The sequence below is a fragment of the Pseudopipra pipra genome, chromosome 3 (assembly GCF_036250125.1).
Source record: "Pseudopipra pipra isolate bDixPip1 chromosome 3, bDixPip1.hap1, whole genome shotgun sequence".
NCBI lineage: Eukaryota > Metazoa > Chordata > Aves > Passeriformes > Pipridae > Pseudopipra > Pseudopipra pipra.
This window is the reverse complement of record NC_087551.1, coordinates 14,216,020-14,239,419: the sequence shown is the minus strand read 5'-3', so window position 1 is coordinate 14,239,419 and position 23,400 is coordinate 14,216,020. Positions and strand designations below refer to the sequence as shown.

At 35.3% G+C, this 23,400-nt stretch overlaps 1 protein-coding gene across 37 annotated transcripts in view; it reads right to left on the bottom strand.

The window, feature by feature from the left end:
- The window catches only part of NRXN1 (neurexin 1), a 711,526-nt gene that overhangs the window by 383,830 nt on the left and 304,296 nt on the right, over window positions 1-23,400 (bottom strand). For 28 of the 37 annotated variants that reach the window (XM_064647916.1, XM_064647918.1, XM_064647926.1 and 25 more), the window contains 2 exons: window positions 23,284-23,310; window positions 185-307 (listed from right to left, as the gene is read on the bottom strand). In XM_064647916.1, coding sequence (XP_064503986.1) covers window positions 185-307; window positions 23,284-23,310 — 150 coding nt within the window. The remainder of the gene's footprint in view (window positions 1-184; window positions 308-23,283; window positions 23,311-23,400) is intronic. The other 9 variants (XM_064647924.1, XM_064647939.1, XM_064647950.1 and 6 more) reach the window with 1 other exon arrangement.

Below are 23,400 nucleotides of genomic sequence, written 5' to 3'. Positions count from 1 at the left end.
AACATTAATATCAAGTGTAATAACACACTCGTTGTAACAGTATTTCAAGACGCATAACATGGCTTTTGAATCCTACCCAAGAAAAGCAAAAAGCACCTGTTGCTTTCAGATAAAGTCATTTTACTTCTGCTATTTTTTGTTTTGTGTTTCCCCCTAGTAACACGGAGTCACAATGACACACTACCTGTCACGGCCTGCTGGTCATCCACCATTAACTTTAAACTTTTTCCTCGCCGAACCACACGCACTGTGTGCCACTCATTATCATTGAGGTTATAGCCAGCAAAAAGGGTTTCTGGACCTTTGCCTGTAGGATATGCCAAACAGTCATTATGCAATCTTTAAATCAGTTTACATGTGAACCTCACAGAGAGAGAAGACAGAGAGACTCGCTGGGCAAATGTTAAAACTCACCAAAAGTCACACCAAGCAAGAAAATTACCAAGTATAAGCTAAACTCAAATATAGAACTACTACATTAAAACACTGTTAATGTATATTAAGCTATGTAAATGCACTTTATATGCACCAGGTTTTCATAAATAGGCACAGTCAACACGTATTTAATTGTGCACTTTTCAAAAATATACAGGTCTTTAAGAAATGGGATTACTGAGCCAAAAGAACTTCAGCATGCATTTACAAGACTGATTTTTTTTTCCTTCTTTAAACATTATTTGGTGGAAAATAAAAAGTGGTAAATGTGTGTGCATGTGTGTTATATTTTTCTTAATTTATGTCAACTTCTCTCTTCATTTAGGCTCTGTTTGTTTATTAAGACTTCTCAGAACATCATCTATTATGTGATCACCTAGATGACTTGCTAATATTCAGGTCCAGTACCTTCTTATGTTAGCAGACCTTTGAACCATACTTTCCTTTTTCATTTAATGGATACCTTTTCTGTAATCTGCTATTTTTGTCAGCAGTACATAAAACATTTTTTAAGCAAATTCTATGTATAGCACATTGTATTTGCAATAAACAAAGTATTCACAAACCTAGGATATCTTTAATGCCTAGGAAAAATTTTCTCGTAAGAAAAGGATAGTGGAAACTGTCACTTGCACGGTTGACCAAAAAGAGAAAGAGAAAAAGAAAAATTCTGATTTTGAACTGTCATTGATATGAATAGGTGATTGAACGAGCACTGAATGAATCAATCAAAAATTATATGCTGTCTGTCCAAAATGTAAAGCTAATCTGCAATTAACAAATTACATTCTTGTAAAGTACAGATGTCCCTGGTTTGTTTTTCAGTTCCTGTGGCAGAATAAATGCTGCTGATAACTAAAATTTGCCAATTAATTTCTGATCTCCTCGTACAAGAGAGGTGGAGCTTCTGGAGTGTGTCCAGCAGAGGGCAACAAGAACAACTGGTGGACTGGAGCATCTCTCTTATGAGGAAAGACTGAGGGAGCTGGGCCTGTTCAGCCTCCCAGAGAGATGACTGAGAGGGGACCTCATTAATGCACGTAAGTATCTGAAGGATGGGTGTCAAGCAGCTGGAGCCAGGGTCTTCTCAGCAGTGCAAAGCAATAGGACAAGAGGCAGTGGGCACAAACTATTGCACAGGAAGTTCCAGCTGAATATGAGGAAGAACTTCTTTACTTTGTGGGTGACCACACATTGGAACAGATTGCCCAGGGAGGTTGTAGAGTCTCCCTCACCAGAGATATTCGAGAACCATATGGACACAATCCTGTGCAATGTCCTCTACAATGACACAGCTTGAGCAGGAAGGTTTGACCAGATGACCCCACTGTGATCCCTTCCAAGCTTACCCATTCTGTGATTCTGTAAAAGAGGTACATAATAAAATAACTTTTGACACAAAAACGTTATGGTTACCCTTAGTCAGACATTATCTCCACTGTGTCTCTTCCAGGTGACTATATCCCATGTGTCAGTCTTCCTTTGAAAGGGATATGCCACTAGCTCTGAAATTGCTCACATTTCAACTTAGATTCTTTTCCAGTCAGCACAGGCTAACTGTGATGGGGGAGGTCTGTTCATAAATGGGTATTATATGACATTATATAAAATCAAAGCCTCTCTGACTTCAGGACTGCACAGAGGGAAAAGGACACAAAGGGCTTGATGCAGCTGTCCAGCGCACTGGACAGTTTTCATCTCAGATGTTTTCCATTTTATATCAGCATTTTAAAATTCCTGCTGTTTTGTTGTCCTGCTTTTATATGCAACTTTTTCTATTTTGAGCATGCCAAGGGATCTCCAGGAACAAAAACATTAGCTACAGCACAGGTAGTGAGATTCTGATACTGTTTCTCTATGTCTCTGTACTGACACTAAGGTAGGAAAGCTGTTTGAACCCACCAGAAGGAGATATTGGTGTCAACTACCTGAGTCATTCTGTTCCTTTTACTTTTTCCGACAAAAGAAAGACCAGTTTTTGCATAAAGCTTAAGTAAATAATGTTCTCTTTGAAAGTGGTGATACAGATCTCTTAAGCAATTTCTATTATTCTATTAGGTGCTTCAATGGAAGAAATTGCTAACTAGCAATGGATGAATTTACAAAAAATGCTTAGATGACATGAGCAAAAAACTTAGTGAGAGTCAATAGGCCTGCCTAGAAATACATCATTTAGTATTATTGTAAATATATTTGCACTTCTTCACTTGTTAGTCTAACTCCTTTTTTTTTTTAATTTTTAAAGTAATTGAACTGCTCAGTCTACCTTATCTCACTTCAGATTTCTAAAAGACCTAAAAGCATATGCAATTTTAATTTACTCTCACATTAAGAACCCTCTGTAGGGTCCCATTCGTGTGAAGTTGCCTTGGTGTATATAAATATCAAATCCAATTTGGCTGCTCACATTTATACAAGCAAATATATCTATTAACTTTTAATGGCTAGGGACTTGAAAACTCTTCCTGTTGTAAAATTAAATGTATGTTTTCCTATGCATCAGTCTATTTTCCTTGTAAGAGTACTCTGAGTAAAAAAAATCAGGTCAGAACTACTTGTAAGCTGTCTGTTCACACCGCACGCAATCCAAAAGAGGATTAATGGGACCTGTGGTGAAAGGGTTATAAAAAGGACAAACCTGGATATAACATGCTATGGGAACAGTGCACTGAAAACAGTCCTGGCCTTGTGCAAACTAGCTACCTCACATGGAAAAGAGACTTTTATTTCATGAAGCTGATCCCTAACATAGAAGGGCTTTTCTTTTGTCATAGAGAGGACAAGAAACTACCAAAAAGCAAGATGCAGTGCCCAGGTATTGTGCATCTACCTGTCCCATCATGCTCCATCTCTGCAAAGTAGTATAGTTTTCCATGGCAGCTGGAGAAGTAGATGAGGAAGGATGGATGCTCACCATTCCTGTGCAAATGCAGTGCTTGGGCTGCTTCCTGGTCAAGAATATACTTTTGCATATAAGAGCAGCAAATGTGCTTGTGAGCAGAGTATTTAGGAGAAAATATTTAAACATAAAAACCTGTGGGAATCCCTTGAGACCCGCCAAGAGTACCAGAACTGCAGAAGAAGACTCTTAACACATCTTGTTAAATGGCATTGGCCAACCTCAAAGCTAGTTTATATTAGTTCTTTCTTCACTAACTTTCAAATATATTGACCCGAAACTAATTTAAACATCACATTACTGAGATAATAACCATTCGGAGTCTTCTTCTGCCCTGGTTTATAGTTCTCTACTTTATAGTGAATCTACTATAAATTTATATTTAGTAAATCATTGACTCTCCAGTCTTATTCTGACTTTACACTGATCTGATTCCATTTCATTTAAATCATACCAGCAGAAAGTGCTCTTAAATAAGCGTATTTAAATAAGAATTGGCATATTGCCACCTTTTCTTTTTTTTTTTTTTTGGCAGGTGGCTGTTCTGGGCTTTTTAAAAAAAATTTCAATATCTCCCACAAAAAGAAAAGCAAGAATCCCAATTAAAAAAAAAAAAAGGTATTTTTTTTTTCTCATGGACTGATACTACTCTTCCAAACTTATGTCCCTGTGCTTCTATTTCCCATGCTGTCCTTCACCTGGAATTCATCTGTTTCTTTCTAGACAGGTCAGGGTTAATTTGCTTCAAGTACCCAGCCAGCCCTGATTCACATTCTGAGCTACTGATTCTCTCAGATACTAATATCTCATTCATAAACCTTTCCTTTCTGAGACAAGATGCAAACTGGAAAAAAAAATCCACTAAGTATCTCCTCTTGCTTAAGTATGAAATTTATTATCAACGTCTGTGTTCAGCTCTTTTCTTGTTTTTAAGGCTTAAATAACTACTAGATTTAATGTGTCCCTAGAGCAAATGGATAGTACCAAATAAAAAACTACTGGCACTTTTATGGCTATCATAGTTTGCTCATAGTCCATCATGCCAGTAAATTTGCACATCCATTTAAAAGCAGATAATTGCGTGTACCACCATCCTTTTACACAGCAAAATGCAGACTGTGCAGTCAGTTGATACAGGTACAAATCTTGATGTTGTAGTTCATTATGAACTAGGACATATAAATGTAAAGTTCTAAAAATTCCAAGTTTTAGGTTTATTGAGGCACCCAAAGTTGAGCTTACTTTGTTGTCAGCGTCTCAGCTGGAACTTAACTGTCTTTGGTCCTTTTCAAAGTTAAAGGAAAAAAGTATGAACTTCCAACACAAAAAATCTTATTTTCAGTGTGCTGAACCTGCTAAATGTTCTCTGGAGATTTCTGTTCTCTTTACTATCTTGTCAGGAGCCTATTCAGCCTAATTCAAGTACTGAATCAGTTGATTAATGGTGATATGCATACTTTTTTTCTCTAATATATATCTATCCCGTGGTGCTTTCATTTTAACCAACTATTTAAACAAAACTTCATAAAAAAATCAACTGATCCTTTTGAAAGGAGGTACCAGCTTTTGGCATTGCACCAAAACATTCAAATCTAGTTGTCTGAACCAAACACCCAAATCATTATTGGTTCTTACAATGCCACCCACCACTACCAAGGCACATACCAAAATCCTTGGAGCATTCAAATCTGCAATCAAGAATAGATATTAAAAATTAAGTATAGAAAGAAGGACAAATTAAATAGAGACTGGCAATGGAGACTGGATGGTTCAGTGAATGCTGTACTAACCTATGGAACCCAAGTTAGATACAGGCAAGTCACGACTACCTGTTTATCGGTCAGCATAAGAAAGATCGGTGGTTTCAGCCTAGTTTGCTCACAGAAAATTATGAATACTACAGCTATCAATATCAGGTGGGATTTAGGCAAAAGGACATTTGGACAAGAAGACAAAACCCTGAGATCACTTCAGTTAATAGAGAATGTTACTTTAAGTCAGGGTTGCCAGGATTTCAGACAGAGTTTTACAGCTAAAATAATACATACTTTACAATTCAGCTTGCTATGTATAGACAGCTGAGCGTCTCTGAGAGACACCAAAGAATGTTGTTGCAAATACCTGTTGTCAAAATAGAGAACTTTGTGCCACTTCATTTATGCTGCTTTCCAGAGTAAACCTAGCGTGCCTCTAATCAAGGCTTCTGTTCCAGCATTCAGCCAGTCACAGTCACTGTGCAAACCTCATGAGGCATCTATATTGCATACAGTCTACAGCACAAAAAGTTCAGAAAAGTTTCCTCCAGAACTAGCTACAGAAACACAAGACACATAAGGGAAGGCATCTTAACCTTCACTATCCTTTCTATGGTGGTTGGCTGCAGAAACATTTCTGGTTTTCCAAAACACTCATGTGCAAACTTGAATTTAAAAAATCAATTAATATAGTGGATCAATTATATCTTAAATTACTCTGTCTGTATCATCCTGAATTTCCCTGACTATGCATGCTTTTTGACAATAGACAAACTACACTGTCTTTTAAAGATAAAAAATATGTATCATGTTATCATTTACAGCTAATTGATAAGTTAAATTAAGAAAGTCTTATTGCAGGTCAAAGAAATTTTGTCCACTATACTTTGTTCCCAAAAAACTCATACAGAAAATTCCACAAGAATAGCACATTCACTGAATTATATCAAGCAAAACTTATCAATCTTGCACTGCTTGATCAAAATGTTCCAGCTCACAACAGCTTTACTATAGGCAAAATTGGTTTTGTAATTTGGGTGATGTATTGGCAGTTTAGGGTATTTTTATTACTTTTTTTTTAAAAAAAAATGACATTTCAAAAATTAAAACAAAGGAGATTGGAGTTGCTAATATCTTTCATTAGCCTTCATTTCAGCCACAGAACAGATTTGGTCATATTCTTTAGAATAACAGGAATATAATGTTAAATTTGTTTCCATAGAGGCACTCATACAGAAATGCAGAAAGCTAAGCAAGGCACTTTTGAAAATTCTACTGGCTCCCTCTACATGACCAAACTACAAACGGACTGCATTTCATATTGATCTAGCTCACAAGTAAGGAGAAACACCATACACAGTGAATTCACTGGAGAAGAAAAATCCATAGAAGGTTATGAAAAACAACCAACCCAGGAATGTTGGATTCCAAAATTTGGATATGAGAAAAAGAAAACTGCTAGGTTTAAACAAAAGCCTTGGGCTAACAGAGACTGGGGAAAAACCTCCATCTAGGGTCCAGACAAGGATCCATTGATGTCAGGGTTCGGAATGTCCTGCCCAAGCCCAGAGAAACCATGCCCTGATTTCATCAAGCCAGTGCAGAAGACCTATTGTGTTTTATCTCTCCCTTTGTGTTCCCCGGATCCTGTGCATTCTGCAAACCTCTTTGCCCCATGTAATACCCCTAAGATAAAGTGGGTTTTCCCCATGAGGTAATTGTAAGACCCCAAATTTGTTAACCTGAGGTTAACAAAACCTTATTTGTTAACATAAGGTTTTTCCCTTATGTCATCCCCTGAAACCTCCTGTTTGTAATAAATTGTAATAGTTACAACCCCCTGTCAAATATGTAGACCCTAAACCCTTTAAATATGAACCTGTAAGTCCAATAAAGTATTCCAGTTCTCTGCCTCTGCTGGGATCACCGTAGTTATTGACTCGCTACACAGGAATCAAGCATCATATCCAGCTCTGAGGACACAAAGTTTTCTACAGACACCAGTATGGTTCCTTTCTCTGTTCTGTTCTGTGAATTTGCTTCCCCTGCCCATGGTTTGAGCTGCTCAGTATTTCCCCTCTCCTGACTTTGTCTTCCTTTTGCCTTAAGCAAGCTATTTATGCTGAGGTGTAATATCGTACATACTCATCAATTAATTTCTTTTAATCTGTGAGATATGAACTGTTGGTGACACATCAGTATCTAAATAGAGTCAGTGGATCCAGGTGGGAGGGCAAAACATAGATAATCTATTAGATCAATTAAATCTAAGGATTCTACCAATAAAGGTGCTGATGATGAACCACTGTCTTGTGAAAGCCTATTTTCTACAAATAGAACAAGGACTGGTACTCAATTTCAGCAAGACAGAGAAAGAAAGGAAAACATCAGAAAGCAGTAAACTTTAGAGTTGTAAGTCTTGGTCTCTAGACTTCCATGACAGAACAAGACATATGTAGAAGACATACACATGCTCTCCAAATTGGGAAGTCTGCTTTGCTGGTTAATAATTGGGTCTATAATAATTTGAAACATATTTCCTGAAAAAATGGTCTTGAAATTGCAATTACAATCATATGTGAAATCAGAGCACATGAGATGATAAAACTGATTTTGTTACTGAGTTATGAAATGTCTAACCCAACTTAGAGACATTTCTCAACATATTACTCAAAACATTTATGGCTTAAAATTAGCTGCATTTTGATTTAGTTTTGTAAGTCATATATCTAAGTAAATGAAGCAAAAACATTCATAAGGACATGTAATTTTCTTGTTGGAAATAATGAAAGAAAAGTATCTTTTAAAAGCAGCTAAAACCAGAAGTCAGCTAGATCTCTGTATTTTTAATAAGTGTGAAGTTTCTCTTTTGTACTGTTCTCTGAGGATCATGACTATCAGAAAATGTGCTAAAGGTACTAAAGGTTTTATGAATCTACCCCAAGGCCCTGAACTAAAGGGACTTTAGTCGTGGACTAAAGTCAGTGAGCTTGAAAAATATGGTTGTTTCTTTGTCAGCTCACTGCTGAAGCTTTTGAGACAAATTTTCAGAAATCACGCTGAACTCAGCAATTGACTTTGCTGTAGCTAAGGTGAACGAGAACTTTCAATACATGGCAATTCTATGCTAATTTAAAGCAAACTTGAGCACAAAATTAGTTACTTTTTACTTAGTGACAGTAAAGAAATGTCCTCTTGCAAAGATCATGTAGCTTCTGTGGGTCTGTAAGGTCATATCGTGCCTTGAATCATGCTAAATTTTCTAAAATAACCTCAAAACCTAACAGTCTGAGTTGGTATTCAGCAGATTCACTCTCACAAAGTCCTTGTGTGTCTTTAGTAAATCTTGTTTTCACCTTAGTTTGACATGGCTGCTACAATGAAAATTTCCAAACATTTTAAGCTGAATACATTTAAACACTTTGTTTTAGGTCAGATGCACTTAACACAAACACTTTCAAGTCAACACCTTTCACTTCATTCTACCTAAGCTATTGCCGTACAATAGGAAAGAAGCCATTTCACAAGCCTGCTATCCTATTTTCTCAGGCAAGTTCCCAGTTCCCAGAACACTCCTGTAGCTGGGCCTGAGAAAAGATCACAGAAGGATGACAGTAAGGGAAGCCAGATGAAATGTCTGACCACCAAAGAGGGGAAGGACTTGAAGAACTTGGACTGAGTTGCTGCAACAACTCACATAGACACACAATGACACTGAATAATACAGAGAAAAAAGTCAGTTTGGCTTGATAAATGAAATTGCTCGTTTGTTTTTTAAAATATCATCCAACACAAGCTAGTATATTGCATAAAGAAGAAAAAAAATGGGAAATTTTAATTCATTTACATTACTGAAATTTTCCCATGCAGAATGTTTGTATTACACAGAGCTTTCTTATACCAAGAGCTTGTTTCTATGGAAAGTTCCTTTTAACTCCCATTTAACAAAAACTTCGTAAAACTGGTAGAGGAAAGAATAGCTAGGTCATCTAGAGTTACTAGTGTTTACTTTTTTCAATTTCTATAACAGGAATAGGATTGAAAATCATAAGAACTGACTCGGGAACTCCTATGTAAAATAGTACTAAGACTAACATGAAACCCCAATTTTAAGCAATATTGTTTTTTTTAAAAGTAAATAGTCACTGTTCAGATATGGCTTTAATGGCATCCAGAGTCTCTAAAATTCAATAATTCTGTACAAATTCAGAGTTCTGTAAATAGTACTGATTTGTGAAATGTGGTTTAAAATAAGAGAAAAAAAAGTGATCCTATAATGAATTCAAGTTAATTTTCTGCTTTGCAAAGAAGAGTTAGATTTTTACCTCAGCAGACTTACTATTCTGGTCTTGACTACCCGAACCAAAAGTCCCAAACCCTACAAAACACCAGGGCAGAAACATACATTCCCTGTCCTGGATTTCTAGAATCAGCAAGAATATGCCTCGAAGTTTTCAAAGAAGCGAAGAGCAATACAGCTGGTAATCTTCTTTTCCTTACACATAATCTCCAGAAGTTACTATTCAAATACAGTGCCTCAGCTTCCAGAGGAAATTTGCTGTCTCTTCTGAAGAGATCTGGAGAAATTCTGACTTGAAAGAAGGATTTCACCGTAAGATGGCTATCTAAATAACTTTGATAGTCTGGACCTTAATCACTGTTCTACAAATCGCTGTCATTCAAAAAAATGTTTGCCATAAACAAAGAACCTGAAACATACAGCTGCTACAGGAAACAAATAAAACTGATGTCTACGTGTACCCTTCTGATCCTGAAGAACCATGTTACTGCTTTCCACTTGAATCCAGTGAAGGGAGAATAACCTAACTTATAGCATTTTTTTGAAGAAAGAGTAGGTACTTTTTTTTTCTTTTTGCTGAGAGAATTGGAAAATTTGTTGTACTTTGGCGAGATTATAAGTGACAACAGGAAAAAAACAGAAACAGCTTTAATCACACATTAGCTTGACTTTGACATTGACTGTGCCCATTTATATCAAAACCATGGCTGTCAAAACTCTGAAGTACATTTTAAAATATAAGTAAGCGCAATTTAAGTATGCTTATCCATAATTTACCTTTTTATAAAAAAATACTTTTATATTTAGTCAAAATGAACACAATAGAAAAAAAACCACTTAAATATTTCATTTTACCCTTATATTTTACACAGTGCACTTAAGAATAAGCAGATTGGTAATTAGCTGGCATAGAAGAGAATTTGGACTGTGACTTTATTTTAAGAATAAGCTCCTTTTAATTTACAGGTGTCTTCATCCCAAAAAACTGCTGTTACAAAATAGTTACAACTAAATCTCACACTGATATCCTCTTCTTTTTTTAATTAAAATGATGAATGACAACATTTTGCCTAGTTAAGAGTAATGAGAATAATGTTTAAAGATTTATTATCCTTGATTATATAAGTGTTTTAAAACATCTTTATACTCATCATGGATCGAAGAGCATAATTTCTTGACACTGCTTATTCTTGGATACTGTTACACAGACAGGAGTCAAGCAAGGAGGACTAAATAGACATTTCAGATTGTTTTCAGAAATTACAAATAGGTGAATACAAAGGTTGATCTCTGTTCTATAAACAGCCTCCACTATCTTTGATGGGTATTCTCTTGCATGCCTGAGTAAAAAAACATGGCTTTTAAATTTTATTACATGGAATTGATTTCAACATCAAGAGAATCTCTCCAATGCTCTTGTGCCATTTATTATCTCTTAAGGTTTGTGCTCAGCATCAGTGAGTGACAATTTTTTTGAACAAAACAAGTAAGCTTCTTGACAGAAGTTCCTACTTGCCCTTTTTGTTAAGATATGCTCTGTGTCTTGCTTTATGTAATTTTAGGGAATTAAGAATTGACTTTTATAGGCAGTGCTGCTCTTATTCATAGCCAATTATCTTGTCACCTGACTTCATAAGTGTCCTATCTCATTTTAGCTGGAGATGCAAGAATACTTCTTCCCCTGAGAGTGATTGGTGTAACTGTTCCCTCCTAGGAAACAGCATACTTGCTTTCAAGTTGCTGAAACGTTATATATAGCAAAAACTGCAGAGACAATTCAAAGTATAGCAGTCACCACAACACAAATTCATCAGGTATTTTTTACCTATACTCAACAACTGTAGTGCTCAAATTTTAGTAAAACTAAAATTCCTTAAATGTCAGTGAGCATACTAACTATGCTTGTTATTTTCACTTCTGATCCAATTTCCACAAGTCACACATAAACAGTGAAACGTAAAGCATGTGAGTGAAAGATGGAATTTTGACTTACCTATTTGTTCTTTCTTCTTCAGACAGATCTTACTACTAGTGAGAAAAACAATGTGTGGAGACAGAGAGGAACTTCTAACTAATGAAATGTTATTTCTACACAGATGTGCTTCGCTCCTTGGAGAAAAATCTCAAAGAATATAAAATCATGAGAAATAATACCAAAGAATTACTATAAGCTACAAGAACCACAGCTTCCTTTTTTCTTTAATTGCTTTTCCTCGTTCCATGTCTTGGTCTTCATCTTGTGTCTTGTTGCTTCAAGACTGCCTAGACAAATAACTGCTGAAGAATTCTTTGCACATTTCCCAAAGGGGACTGCATCTCAGAAAGCCAACTTTATCTTGATGTCTCAACTCAACAGAATAATATCTCCTTTGAAGTGACTTGTCTGATGAATTGAGGCCTAGAAATCAGCTGGAAGGGAGCATAAGTTAACCTCTTGACATGTCATCCAAAAAAGCAATATGTTTGGATGGAAATTTTAACAGCTACCTGAATATAATTCATTAAAGTTATTGTCAAGAAGAGATAATAAGGAAGCAGTTATGTGGTTCCAGTAATAAGCTACTGAGTGCTTAAAATGTTATGATAGATGTTTCATGCATTTTAATAAACATAAATGCAAAATGTGCTAGATACAGAGTAAGTGCTTTTAATACAAGAAACTGCTCATCAGTGACACGCACTGGGTAGGTGTTTTTAATGTTATCAGCTCTTCAAAAAAAGCACATTGAAAAATGAATTACTGTTCTTATAACATTAATGAAGAATAATGTTGTAGCTAAGTGCTTGCTAGACTTTTTCATCAAGATTGAACTTATGAAGTGATGACTTGCTGCAGAGAAGCGAAGAAACTATAAAATAGCCCACCTTTCTGAAACAGTCATACAGCTAAAACTAATAAATACTTATACAATGGGTTTTTTACAGATGCAGTAAAGGAGGGGCTGTCAAAATGCCACAGATGACTCAGAAACCATGTTTTGTGAACTTGTATTTATGCAAATAGGCAGATAACTCAGCTTCTGTACTGCATATGAAAAAGACAAAAACCCTATGCTCTTGTACTGTTCCCAACTGTCTATAATCACATTTCACTGATCTTAATTCTTAAAGAGTAAGATAATTACTTGCTAGGGATTTAGTCCAGATTTCCAGCAGAACAAATATACAAATGTATCAAAATAATTTTAATTTATGCAAAATTTTAATGTGCCACCCTTTTCATTTCCTCCCTTTTTTCTTTCTTTCTTTGACTGAAGAAAAGGTAGTCAAGCTTTCCCTAAGCAGTTTGGCTCTCATAATCACAGAAAACTGAGAAATAGGATCAGATCTGTCTCTCACTGAAATTAATTGCACTTTTTTAATAATGTAGAAATGTTCTCTTCATAATGTCTATTTATTATGAGAGGGACAGGAAGAAACTTGGCAATTCACCTCAACATGTGTTAGACCTACTTCAATATTCACTAGCTCTGTTAGTGGGAACCAGACATCCCATTCAAACTTCACTCTTTGATACTGTTTCCCTCTCCCCTGTTTCTTACTCATGTATACCCAATTTATTAAAAAAAAATAAACACAAACATGTATTGAATGAATTTTTTACAAGTATATATTAGGTAAGAATGATGTCTGTGAGCATGTGATGTATTGATCAGAAAAACAGTATCTACCTGCAGAGAGATGGCAATTTGTTTGGTTTTCCTTGAAAAGTTTTCAAGATAAGCACAGGGCCACTGATTTAGTAAGGCATTGCATTTGGAAGAACAGTCCTATGCATTTTCTTAATGCATTTAAATGCTTTCTGAACTAAACCAGTAATGATTTTAGTATCTTTTTACACAGACTTCTTTGGAAAAAAACCCATAACTTTCTATCCACTGAAAATAACTCTTCAAATTGTAATATTGTAATAGAAAGACTGGAGCATTTCTCCATAGAAGTTTCATTTATAAGCACTTCTAAATGTTTTCCACAAACATATTTATAAAGGCTCATCACAAGAGCATTTTATATAAGAAACAGAGAGCCCTAAGAAACAATGGCAAAAAAAATGTGAAAAGAAAGGTATTTTTACATTAAGATGGAAAATATTTTTAATCTGTGTATAAATTTAGAAACATTATCAACTGAATTACTGTTATTTTTTCTTAATACTGAATGCCAAAAATGACTTTCTTTACAAAGAGCTACAGAACAAAATTTCTTGCCAGAAAGCTCTTAGTACTAAGTCAAAGACCTTATTCACAATGTTTAGTGCATATGAAAGGTCAGCTTAATTAATGGTTTATCCTAATTTGACTGGATTTGTCTGTACTTAAGATTCTTTTTTTTTAGAATTTGTTGAAATATTGGCTTGTGCTGTCTGCTACCCTGTGTGTGGTAATTTTCATAGAATCTGATTATAAAGCTCAGAATGACTGAATACATCCCAGCTGATGATAGACTTACATATTTTTTCCAACTTTAATGATTCTATGAGTCTATGATTATTTTCACTAGCAATTTCCTGTTTGCTCTGAATACAGGGTATAAACTCATGATAAAAGCATTAGGAAAAGAAGGTGCAAAGTAAGAGGGGAAATGGTGCATAAGACCAGCTAGTTCAGCACTATACTTTCAAGAGCAGCATGGAAAAGCAGGATGGCTCTGTAGGAATCACTAACAGTCACAGCTTCCAGTGACAGACTTGTTTGGGACTAGTGGAACTACAGAAACTGTCGCATCACAGAAAGTCCTTGACATATTTCCATTTCATTAAAAAAAATCATCAAACTATCAACTTCCTGCTGCTTCTTATGGCTGTATAATCGTATATTTATAAAAATGCATATTCTCTCAGGCATTATTTTTTCCTAGCTTGCCTAGCTGCTCCATGTGGGAAAGCTAATCCATATTTGTAATCCTCCCTGTTGCAGTGACCTGTATTCTTCCTATTTAAGCTAATCATGAGGAACTGGAACTAAACACACACACAGCTTTCAAGAAGCGGAGAAACAATGACTGCATAATAGCATAATGCTGCTTTCTGTTCTGGTCTTACAGGAACCCCTTAGCTATGAATATCCATTGGGATTCCTGGTCACTTCTGAGCACTGAACTGTTTTACAAGAGCTATTTACAATGACTGCACAATTTCTTCAGCTCAGTGTTAACAGACTCCATTGCTGTACTTGCATAATTGAGATTACTTTTTCTAGCATGCATTACTTTGTACATATTTAATTCCACCTACCATTTTACCGTCCAGTCATGCAGCATTTTGAAACCTTTCAGAAAACCCTCACATACAGCACTTCATTTGAGTTTCCTAAATAATCTCATTGCATTTGCAAATAATATCATCTCAGTAATCCTCTTCATTTCTCAATCATTTTTGAATAAGTTAGTAGAGATTCCTGTGGGACCAGTTTTAGCGAGCAATAAAGCAGAGTTTTACTGTGAAATGACTGCCATTGCAGCCCAGTTCACCAATATGAATGACATTACATTAGCTTTTATATATTCTTCTCCTGAAGAAAATAGTATTCAATTGCTTTGCTATTACTGATTAGAACAGCATTCCTCATTACCCCTACAAGATTTGACTGTAACGCCCACTTTCTGTCACAGAAAAAAATTGTGAGGATAATTTAAATCACCAGTCCTGAAATTTGATTAAGTCATCTTGCTTCTCAAAAGCTGAATGAGAAAAACATAAAAGTAAAATAAGAGAACTTTAGGACCTGCTATACATGAAAAAGTTACTTTCAACTGCTTCTTCCCATTAGAATATTTAAAAGGCCTAGTCTACTTCTTCTGAAAAGTCCTTTTATGAAAGATTTGATAGGACCAGTATGAGCTAAACACACACAACTCCCTTGCATATAAATCAGGATCTATTAATTCAAGAAAATCTATTCTTATAGATCTAGCACATCCTGGAGGCTGCTTTGTCCCTATTGGTAAAATGAGAGGCTACATGCTTGCAGCAATCTCTGCTTCCTACCCTCCAAGAGTCCTCTTGTCATATTTAGTATTTTAGATGATCTTCTGCTCCCTACTCTCCTTTAAGAGTTTAGGCTGAAGGATCAGAGGGAACAACTTCAGGTCATTCCAGACCATTCCCTTGGGCTCTGCTTGTAAAACCTTGGCAGCATACCAAAGTTCAGAGCCAGCTGATATGTAATATAGCCCCACATATGCACTAAACTGACAACTATCTGTACCTGGCATGGCAAAAATTAAAGTATCCACCAAAATATCACAAATGGAAGCTCTACTATTTTTCATCAATCTTAAAGTAAGTTTCTGAAAATATTTATGTGGTAGTGCTAAAAAAGCAAGTCTTTATCCGAAAGTTAATATAATGATTTTTCACCACCAATTAGGGCAACTAGCCTTACTGTATGTATTTTCAAATTTACTTAAATAATCATATATTTAAGTTTTTACTGTTGCGTTTTTTACTGTGGCTATTGCAGAGCACACTGCTGTACCTTGAGAAAGCCACAGATATACCACTATTATATATTTGATTACTGAGGCCCCTCTTAAATCAGTTCTATCTTTAAAGTACCATGAGTAGAATGTGGGACTTAAAAAGATAAAAATAAGACAGATGAAAAGAGTGAAAAGAAAGGAAAGAAGTACACACACAAAAAAGGAAAACATCTGTTTTCTAGCAAGAAAACTTGAAATGCTATTTTATTGACAGTCTGCCAAAAGACTAATGGCAATTTTCCCCTCTGTTAGCTAAGAAAGAGCAAACACAGATGAGGTTTTATAAGCAGCAAGTAGAATGCAGGCACAGAAATAAATTTAATGCTGTCCTTCACGTAGGCTGGAAGCACTGATAGAGCAAAGCCTTCAGTCCCCAGCAGCTGACCTTGAAAGCTTTGTCAGTAGGGAGAAAGTAAACATGATAGACCCTTTAATGGTCAGCCAGCATATCTAAAGAATTTATTTTCACTCTAATGAAGGTTTGAGCTTTTGTTTGCTGTGTTAATATGATAATTGTCTCCCATGCCTCAGATAAGCAGGTTTAGGCCTGAGCTAGAAAAGAACTTACAGGGACCTCACCACTGGCACTGAAAAATATGTGCAAGACTCTTCTAAAGATTTCTTTATAATAAGCTTATTTTTTTTCCCTTTGTTTGGTTTTTTTTCTATTAATAACTGCAAAAGAAGAGATAAAAATGGCAGCCTTTCAGATAACTTGAGTATTTCCCTGTAAGATTTCTGTGTTTACCAAAACATACATTTTAGCTGAGAAATCAGTATATCACAAGACTGACTTTCTCAATCACCCACTATGTGAGAGAGCTCACACTCAGAAGTCCAATGTGCCTTCACTGTTACTTTCTGAGAGTCCTCTCTCAAGACAAACTATATCCATACGAAATTTCACAAAAAGGCAAAGTTTATCTTACGTGAATGGTCAAAAAGCACAGCATCCCCTCAGTTGGCACCTCCTAATATGTATGCTCTTCATGATACCCAATGACTTTTCCTCATTCCTGAAACTCCCTAAAACTGGGCCTCAGATATTTCCTAGGTTCAACTTACAGCTTGTTTTTTGAGCCAAATTCAGGAGAAAAGAATAGTGGAGATATACAGAACTGAAGGTACACATGTTTACCCAAAAGCCTTTCCAACATTTCCCTTCAGTTGTCTAAAAGATCACTTCCTTAACTGGTACAGATAAAGCATTCCATATCTCAGGAAGTGATGCTTCTATCTTTCTGTAAATAACACGCACTTTCCCAGGATGTTCTTGCTTAGATGTAGGCCAAATTAATTCACTTTGGGACAGCATAAGTCTGTGTTGCTGAAAAAAAACAGTCGACTCTCTTTACCAGAGGTTATTTTTCTGCTGTCCCTGTACCATTCCTGCCTTCCCCATATCCTGTTTTATTCTACAACAGGTGTCAGAAAACTGCAGGAAATTAACAATTAACACTTTTGTTAATGGGTCACTTTAGTCAAATTCACCACCTAGACATTTGAACATTTGTGCTGGTAGCAAAGCAATTGGCAATGTAAGAGCAGGACCAGCAGACAGGAAGACAGCTAGAAGAACACAATTTTTAAAGTACATGAAAATTTTTTTAAGAGGCAGATGAAATTCTGCAGCAAAAACCCAAAGAATGGTATGCAAGCATTTGAAAAATGATCAGCAGTGGCCCTGCTGGTTCCCTTTACATTCCTAGCTAAGTCACTCCTACCGTTCAAGGAGTGGAGAGCACTTTCTCAGAAATATTTTTGAGTGTTAACATCTGTCAGCACTTGGGAAAATACCCACTGCATATTCCTGAGTTCATTAAAATCAAATCGTAGACCTTGCCCTGGGTGCTCCCAAGATTACAAGTGAGGGCAAACAGCTCCTACTTTTCTCCAGAGCAGGTGGGCAAGGAGATTGCAGGAAGAGGTGAATGGCTTTGCCACCACTCCCCCAGTAAGCCAATTAATGTGATGGGCTTTCACTCTATATTTAACAGAGAATGAGAAATCAGAAGTGTTGTTCATAACTGGCTTTTGTGACTGTACAGAAAAAATTATGTTCTATCCCTTAATTACTTTAGCCCTTCTGATTATGTTTACACAGCTTTTGCTTTCAAACCTGAACTTTTTTCCTGGCTGAGCTGTTTTCAACCTTGCTTCACAACACAGTGCCTAAAACAAGATACAGGGTGCTATTAGTACAGCTTCAGTACTGAGAACTCCAGTGAGAGCTTCTGAGTAAAGAAGCAGTTTTCCTTTTTTTGCATGCTTTCTGTTAGCAACTAGTAGACTGTAATCAGAATTTGATTGAAAAAGGCCATGTATGTTTTCAGTTTTGTGGCACAGCAGCAGACCCTGTTTTTCAGGAAATTATGTGAAAAGGGGCCTTTAAACTCATATTGCTGAATGAGAAGGAGTCCAATGACTTCCTGTTCTAAATCTGCAAAGTACAGGCAAAATTTCAGAATAATTATTTATAATTATTTCAAATTTTATGCCATCATCAGAGGGGAGTCCCTCACTGAACTTCCAGTGAAAGTATCCTGCTGATTTGCTGCATGTTCTCTATGGTAAAGCTCTATTATATATTTTTAGTGAACTGTCAGCCAGACCTAATGCCAAAAATATCAAACTCTCACCCAATTCATAAGCACTGTGTAAGAAAACAGGCCAAATACAAAATCTTACATTTTGTGTGGAGGTACAAAATTCTATAATTTTAATAATTTTCTACTGCAAATAACAGCAAAACCAGAGCAAATAGTATATTCGAATAATTCTTTTCACCAGATAGTAAGAAGTTAATACATGGGAATGTATGAACGATTTGCTTATCACAGTAGATTTTGGAATATCATAAGAGCACAGCTGAAGATTGTGGAGTTCGCAATAAAATGCAGTTTTACAAGCAGCAGCTTTCAAAAGGGCGTATAGTCTTCATTTAAGATTTTTCTTCTGCTTAAAATTCATGTGCAAACTGAAAATATACTGTAATTGAACACTATTGTTGGTTCTTTAATATATACAGTTTTCCTCTTATTTACCAATAATTTGACAGAGCCTCTTGTCATGCCCTGGATTTGTAGAATACTTTGACAAGAAAGAAATGCTTCAGTAACAGATGTCGCATATGCCAAACAGAATAATTTAATCATCTGTAATCTGTACATCTTCAGAACAGGAAAGTTTTAAAAGATGAACATAGAAAACAAGGAAAAAAGATTGTGGATTATAGAGAAGAACAGAAAAATGAAATTGAATGAGAAAATAAAAATGTGAAGAAAAATAAATGATATAGAGAATGGATGAATAAGTAGATTGACAAAAGAAGGAGAGATGCATATAAATACAATCTGTGAAAGGGCACTTCACTGGAAGAACAAGCAGAAAATCCTCAAAGCCCAGGATACTCTTCTTAATTGAAAAAGGTGGACACCCAGCCAGCATGGCTGGTTCACACATTCCCTGGGGAATTGTATACATGTATACTATGACAGTACTCTCTACTCCCTAGCATTCTGCAATTCATAATGATTTCTTATGACAGTCCTACATTTGAGTGTAACTGAATTCAGCGTGATTTCTCTATGAATTATTGCCTACAGAAGCAAAACTGTGTACTAGAAAACTGACCTAAATCTCTCCTGCACTGTTTACCACTAGTTGAGTAATCTTTCACAGCAGCATTCAAAAAACTATTATCCTGTATGTTTTCATATTGAGCAAAATATCAGATTGAGAAATGAAAGTCAGCTATTTACCAGTTAACATTACTAATGGTATACAGCATCAATTAATAAAAACCCTACAGTCCTACTCTGCTGACTCATATAAAAATATAGACAATTTATTTTCAGAAATTACAGCAACACAATATAATAAAAAATGCTCAAAACCCGAAAGATGAAATAACACGTAGGACTGCACATGCCTGTGATAAAGCAAAAAGTATATTGCATAATAAAACCAGCAGTCTTGCTGGTTTGGATTTTTTCAGGTTCTAATGTTTTGGAAGCATTAAAACTGGGAAAAAAATGGAATTTAAATTAAGTCAAGATATTAGCCCTTAACATTGCAGCAGTGAAAAATAGGGAAATGTAGCACACCTGTATTTGTTCAGAAATCATTTAGAAACTGTTATTGAACTGTAATGCAAATTTTATGGGATGAAGTTCTGTCTTTAAGAAATACTAGGGAAATATCCCATTCAGTTCAACAGGATTCACTGCTATTTATAATTCATGCTTTATTGTTTGCAATTAAAAGGTAACAATTACTTGTCTCATTGAAACGGAGAATTGGTTTGGGGTTTTTTATTTTATTTTTTAATACTTTTTTCTTAGGCAATTTTTAAGGATTAGCTCATCAGTTTTGTATATAATATATAGGAGCTGTACAGCCATCAACTTAGTTTTTACAGAATGACTAATGCCAAAAAATGCTGTGCATTCGTGCAATTTGAACCAATAGAGTTCACTGCAGTCTTATTTTTAAATTAGTTCCTCAGCCAATGAACATTAATACTGAAACCATAGCAGCTATTTCTGTTCATAAAATAAGTTTTCCCCTTTCTCCTAGTGTCAGCATCAACATTGACCTACATGTACCTGCAGTTTAGAAGGACCATTTATCTCACTACCTGACAGACAATTTCATTTCGTAAGCTTGCAGGTCTGAAGAACACAATGAGGTGATTTAAAGATGTACAAAACTAACATTTCAGCAATGGCATTTTCTGACTGACATGACAGAATTTTGAGTGGTGTAAGGTTTTATGAGGATTCCAATCTTCCAGCCTAGCACAAAATATTTAGTATGCTACACAGTTCCATACAAACAGCATGAACAGTCTCCATAAGATTATTAATGAGACACAAGCTCAGTAGTGATCTGATATCTGATTAACATTTTGAAATATTGAACTATTCTGTGCTTCAAAAAAGGAAGACCACAAAATGCCACCTCTTCTGCAAGACAGGACAATAGCTAAAGGTAAATACATGATCAAGTGTAGAAAAAATTGCTATTAAAATCTGAGCTCTGTCCAGGTAAGAGTTATTAATTTGATCTGTAGTGAGCAGAAGACAGGCTTCAGGCTGCACTCAAGCGAAAATGAGAGGAAGAGGTGCAGTATTTTATTCACTAGGTCAAAGTAGGATAAGGTGCTTACATTCACATCTTCCTTCTTCTCTCCAGCTTGTTTCTGTTTAGCTTAACTTTTTTTCCAAAGCTATCTCTCCAAATTCAAATTAGATAGCTTCATCCTGACATTAGCTCTGTTACTAGTCTAGGTATAACAAATAATATTGCAGTCCCAACACTGACGTTACATCAACATGACTAACTTCTAAGCAAACCCCCATTATATTGCCTAATAATCAAGCATTTTTTAAGGACTGCTAAGAGCAGTAATTCTTCATAATCTAAAAATTAAGACATGTTATCTGGTTGTTGAAAAAGCACAATGAGTGCAGATAAGAAAACATTGTAGTACTTACCGTACTGAAAGCTCACAAAACCCTGTTCAGTACACAAGCACCAAAGGGAGATGGAACTAATCACGAAAGTTCAATTCTAATAACAAAAAGACTATAAACAAACTGCAAAGAAAAATAACTTATGAGTATTTTATATCAAGGATATTTTGTAGAGAGGTTATGCTGCTTTTGTATGAGAACAAAAAGAACTTATAACTGCTAATTCAGTCCAGTACATATATTTCTCATCTTTGCAACCCCTTAATTGGAGGCTTATTACTTTGTGTTTGCAGATTCTCTTTTGATCCAAAACTTGCTTAAAAATGAAACCTAGAAACCATTTAAATTTATTTTTATGACACATCGTTTAGTCCAAAAGAGATAAAAAAATGAAAACACCTGTTATATTGTGGCTTTATTCCTGGGGTTTTCCCCTATGTCAGTAATTCTGTTTTCAAAGGGATTTTCTGATTTTAGTAAGGAAGTTAAGAAAAAAAGCAATATTGCTTTTCTAGGGAAAAAGGAATTTACAAGCAGCAGGAAATCTCATTACATTTCAGCTCAAAAAGCTGTTTGTCTTACACTTGGAAAGCTTTTTCTCCTTGGGACTTCATCAGTATAAAAAATTAGTGTCCTGTGGCAGACCAACAAAATATTTCTGAGATTTTTCATGATTTTATACATTTTAGTAAGTGGCAATAGAAAATATTTGTGTTTATAAGCAGGAAATTTTTATTTTTTAATTTTATTTTTTAATATATAAGGAAGCTATCTTTATGTCTTTGTACCTACAAGAATTTTCTTTATTCTATTGAAAAGTCTGTCTGGATTTAGGTGTGATTTAGATTAAAAACTTGCTGCAAGAAAATTCTACTTTTTAATACATTTGTATTTTTGTCTTGTAAAATCATTAATTGAAAAATCTATTACCAAATGACAAATTATAACTGCAGATCCTTGTTTTTCTCTGTAGGTTATAAAACTATTAAGGAATGTTATGTTAATGTCTTTTAACTACTAACAACTACAAATTACACCTATGGAGTTTGTTGTTTAGCTTTGTTTCTATTTTCATAAAGCCAGTCCTCTGGCCTGCAAAACCTGTTAAGAAGGGAAATAAAAGAACAACCCAAAACTCAAATCTACCATACTTACTATCAATAATTTTGTTGACACCATTCAGGAATTCCATAGACTCAAAATAAAATCACAGTCCTTTTTCTCCTTTCAGAATATAGCCTCTTAATCCAAATAATATCAGAGAAGTTAAAATTTAGTCCATTCATCTGGCAAATGTTTCCCTCTGTTTCATAAACATGCATATCACAGAGAAAAATTGTTCAATTTAAGGTTTTTTCTACATGATTAGAGTGTAAAAAATCATCATAAAAATATGGTTATTTTCAGACTTAATAATGTCCTTATTGCAATGTATCACATTTCCATAAAGATTTAGCAAAGCCAGTTGTGCTATAACCAGCCAGTAAATATAGTTAATTGTCTTGGAAGATTATAAATAGAAATTTGTGTAGTACAAACAATTATGTTCCAACAGTCTCACCACAAGCTGAAGCCAAAATGTCAAGAAAACTAGAAGGAGGACACGGGGGAAAAAATGTGTGACAGTTTATCAGAAAAGCTGGTTCAAAAATTCTATGGCTACTGTAAATAAAATAGCCCATCCAGAATAATACAGTACTACAGGTACCATTTCCTTACAAACTGTACAATACTTTTTAGTATTTTAGCTAAAGTTATGTCCTATGGGAAGGACATAAATTACATGCTAGAGTATATGATGACTTTTTACACAATGATAATTAATCTTCACATTAATAAATTATCGAGTGCTTGCAAGCTGTCCACAATCTTTTTCATCTAGTTTGCATATTTTATAATGGTGGAATAACATTTTAAAAAGTTTGAATAGGCACTTACTGGAATTACAGTTAATCCTGATACAGTCTAGATGGGGAAGAATAGATGAAAAATGAAAATTTATCCTTCAAGGTAATAGCTGCAGACATCCAATAAAATCACAGTCCACCCTTCCGG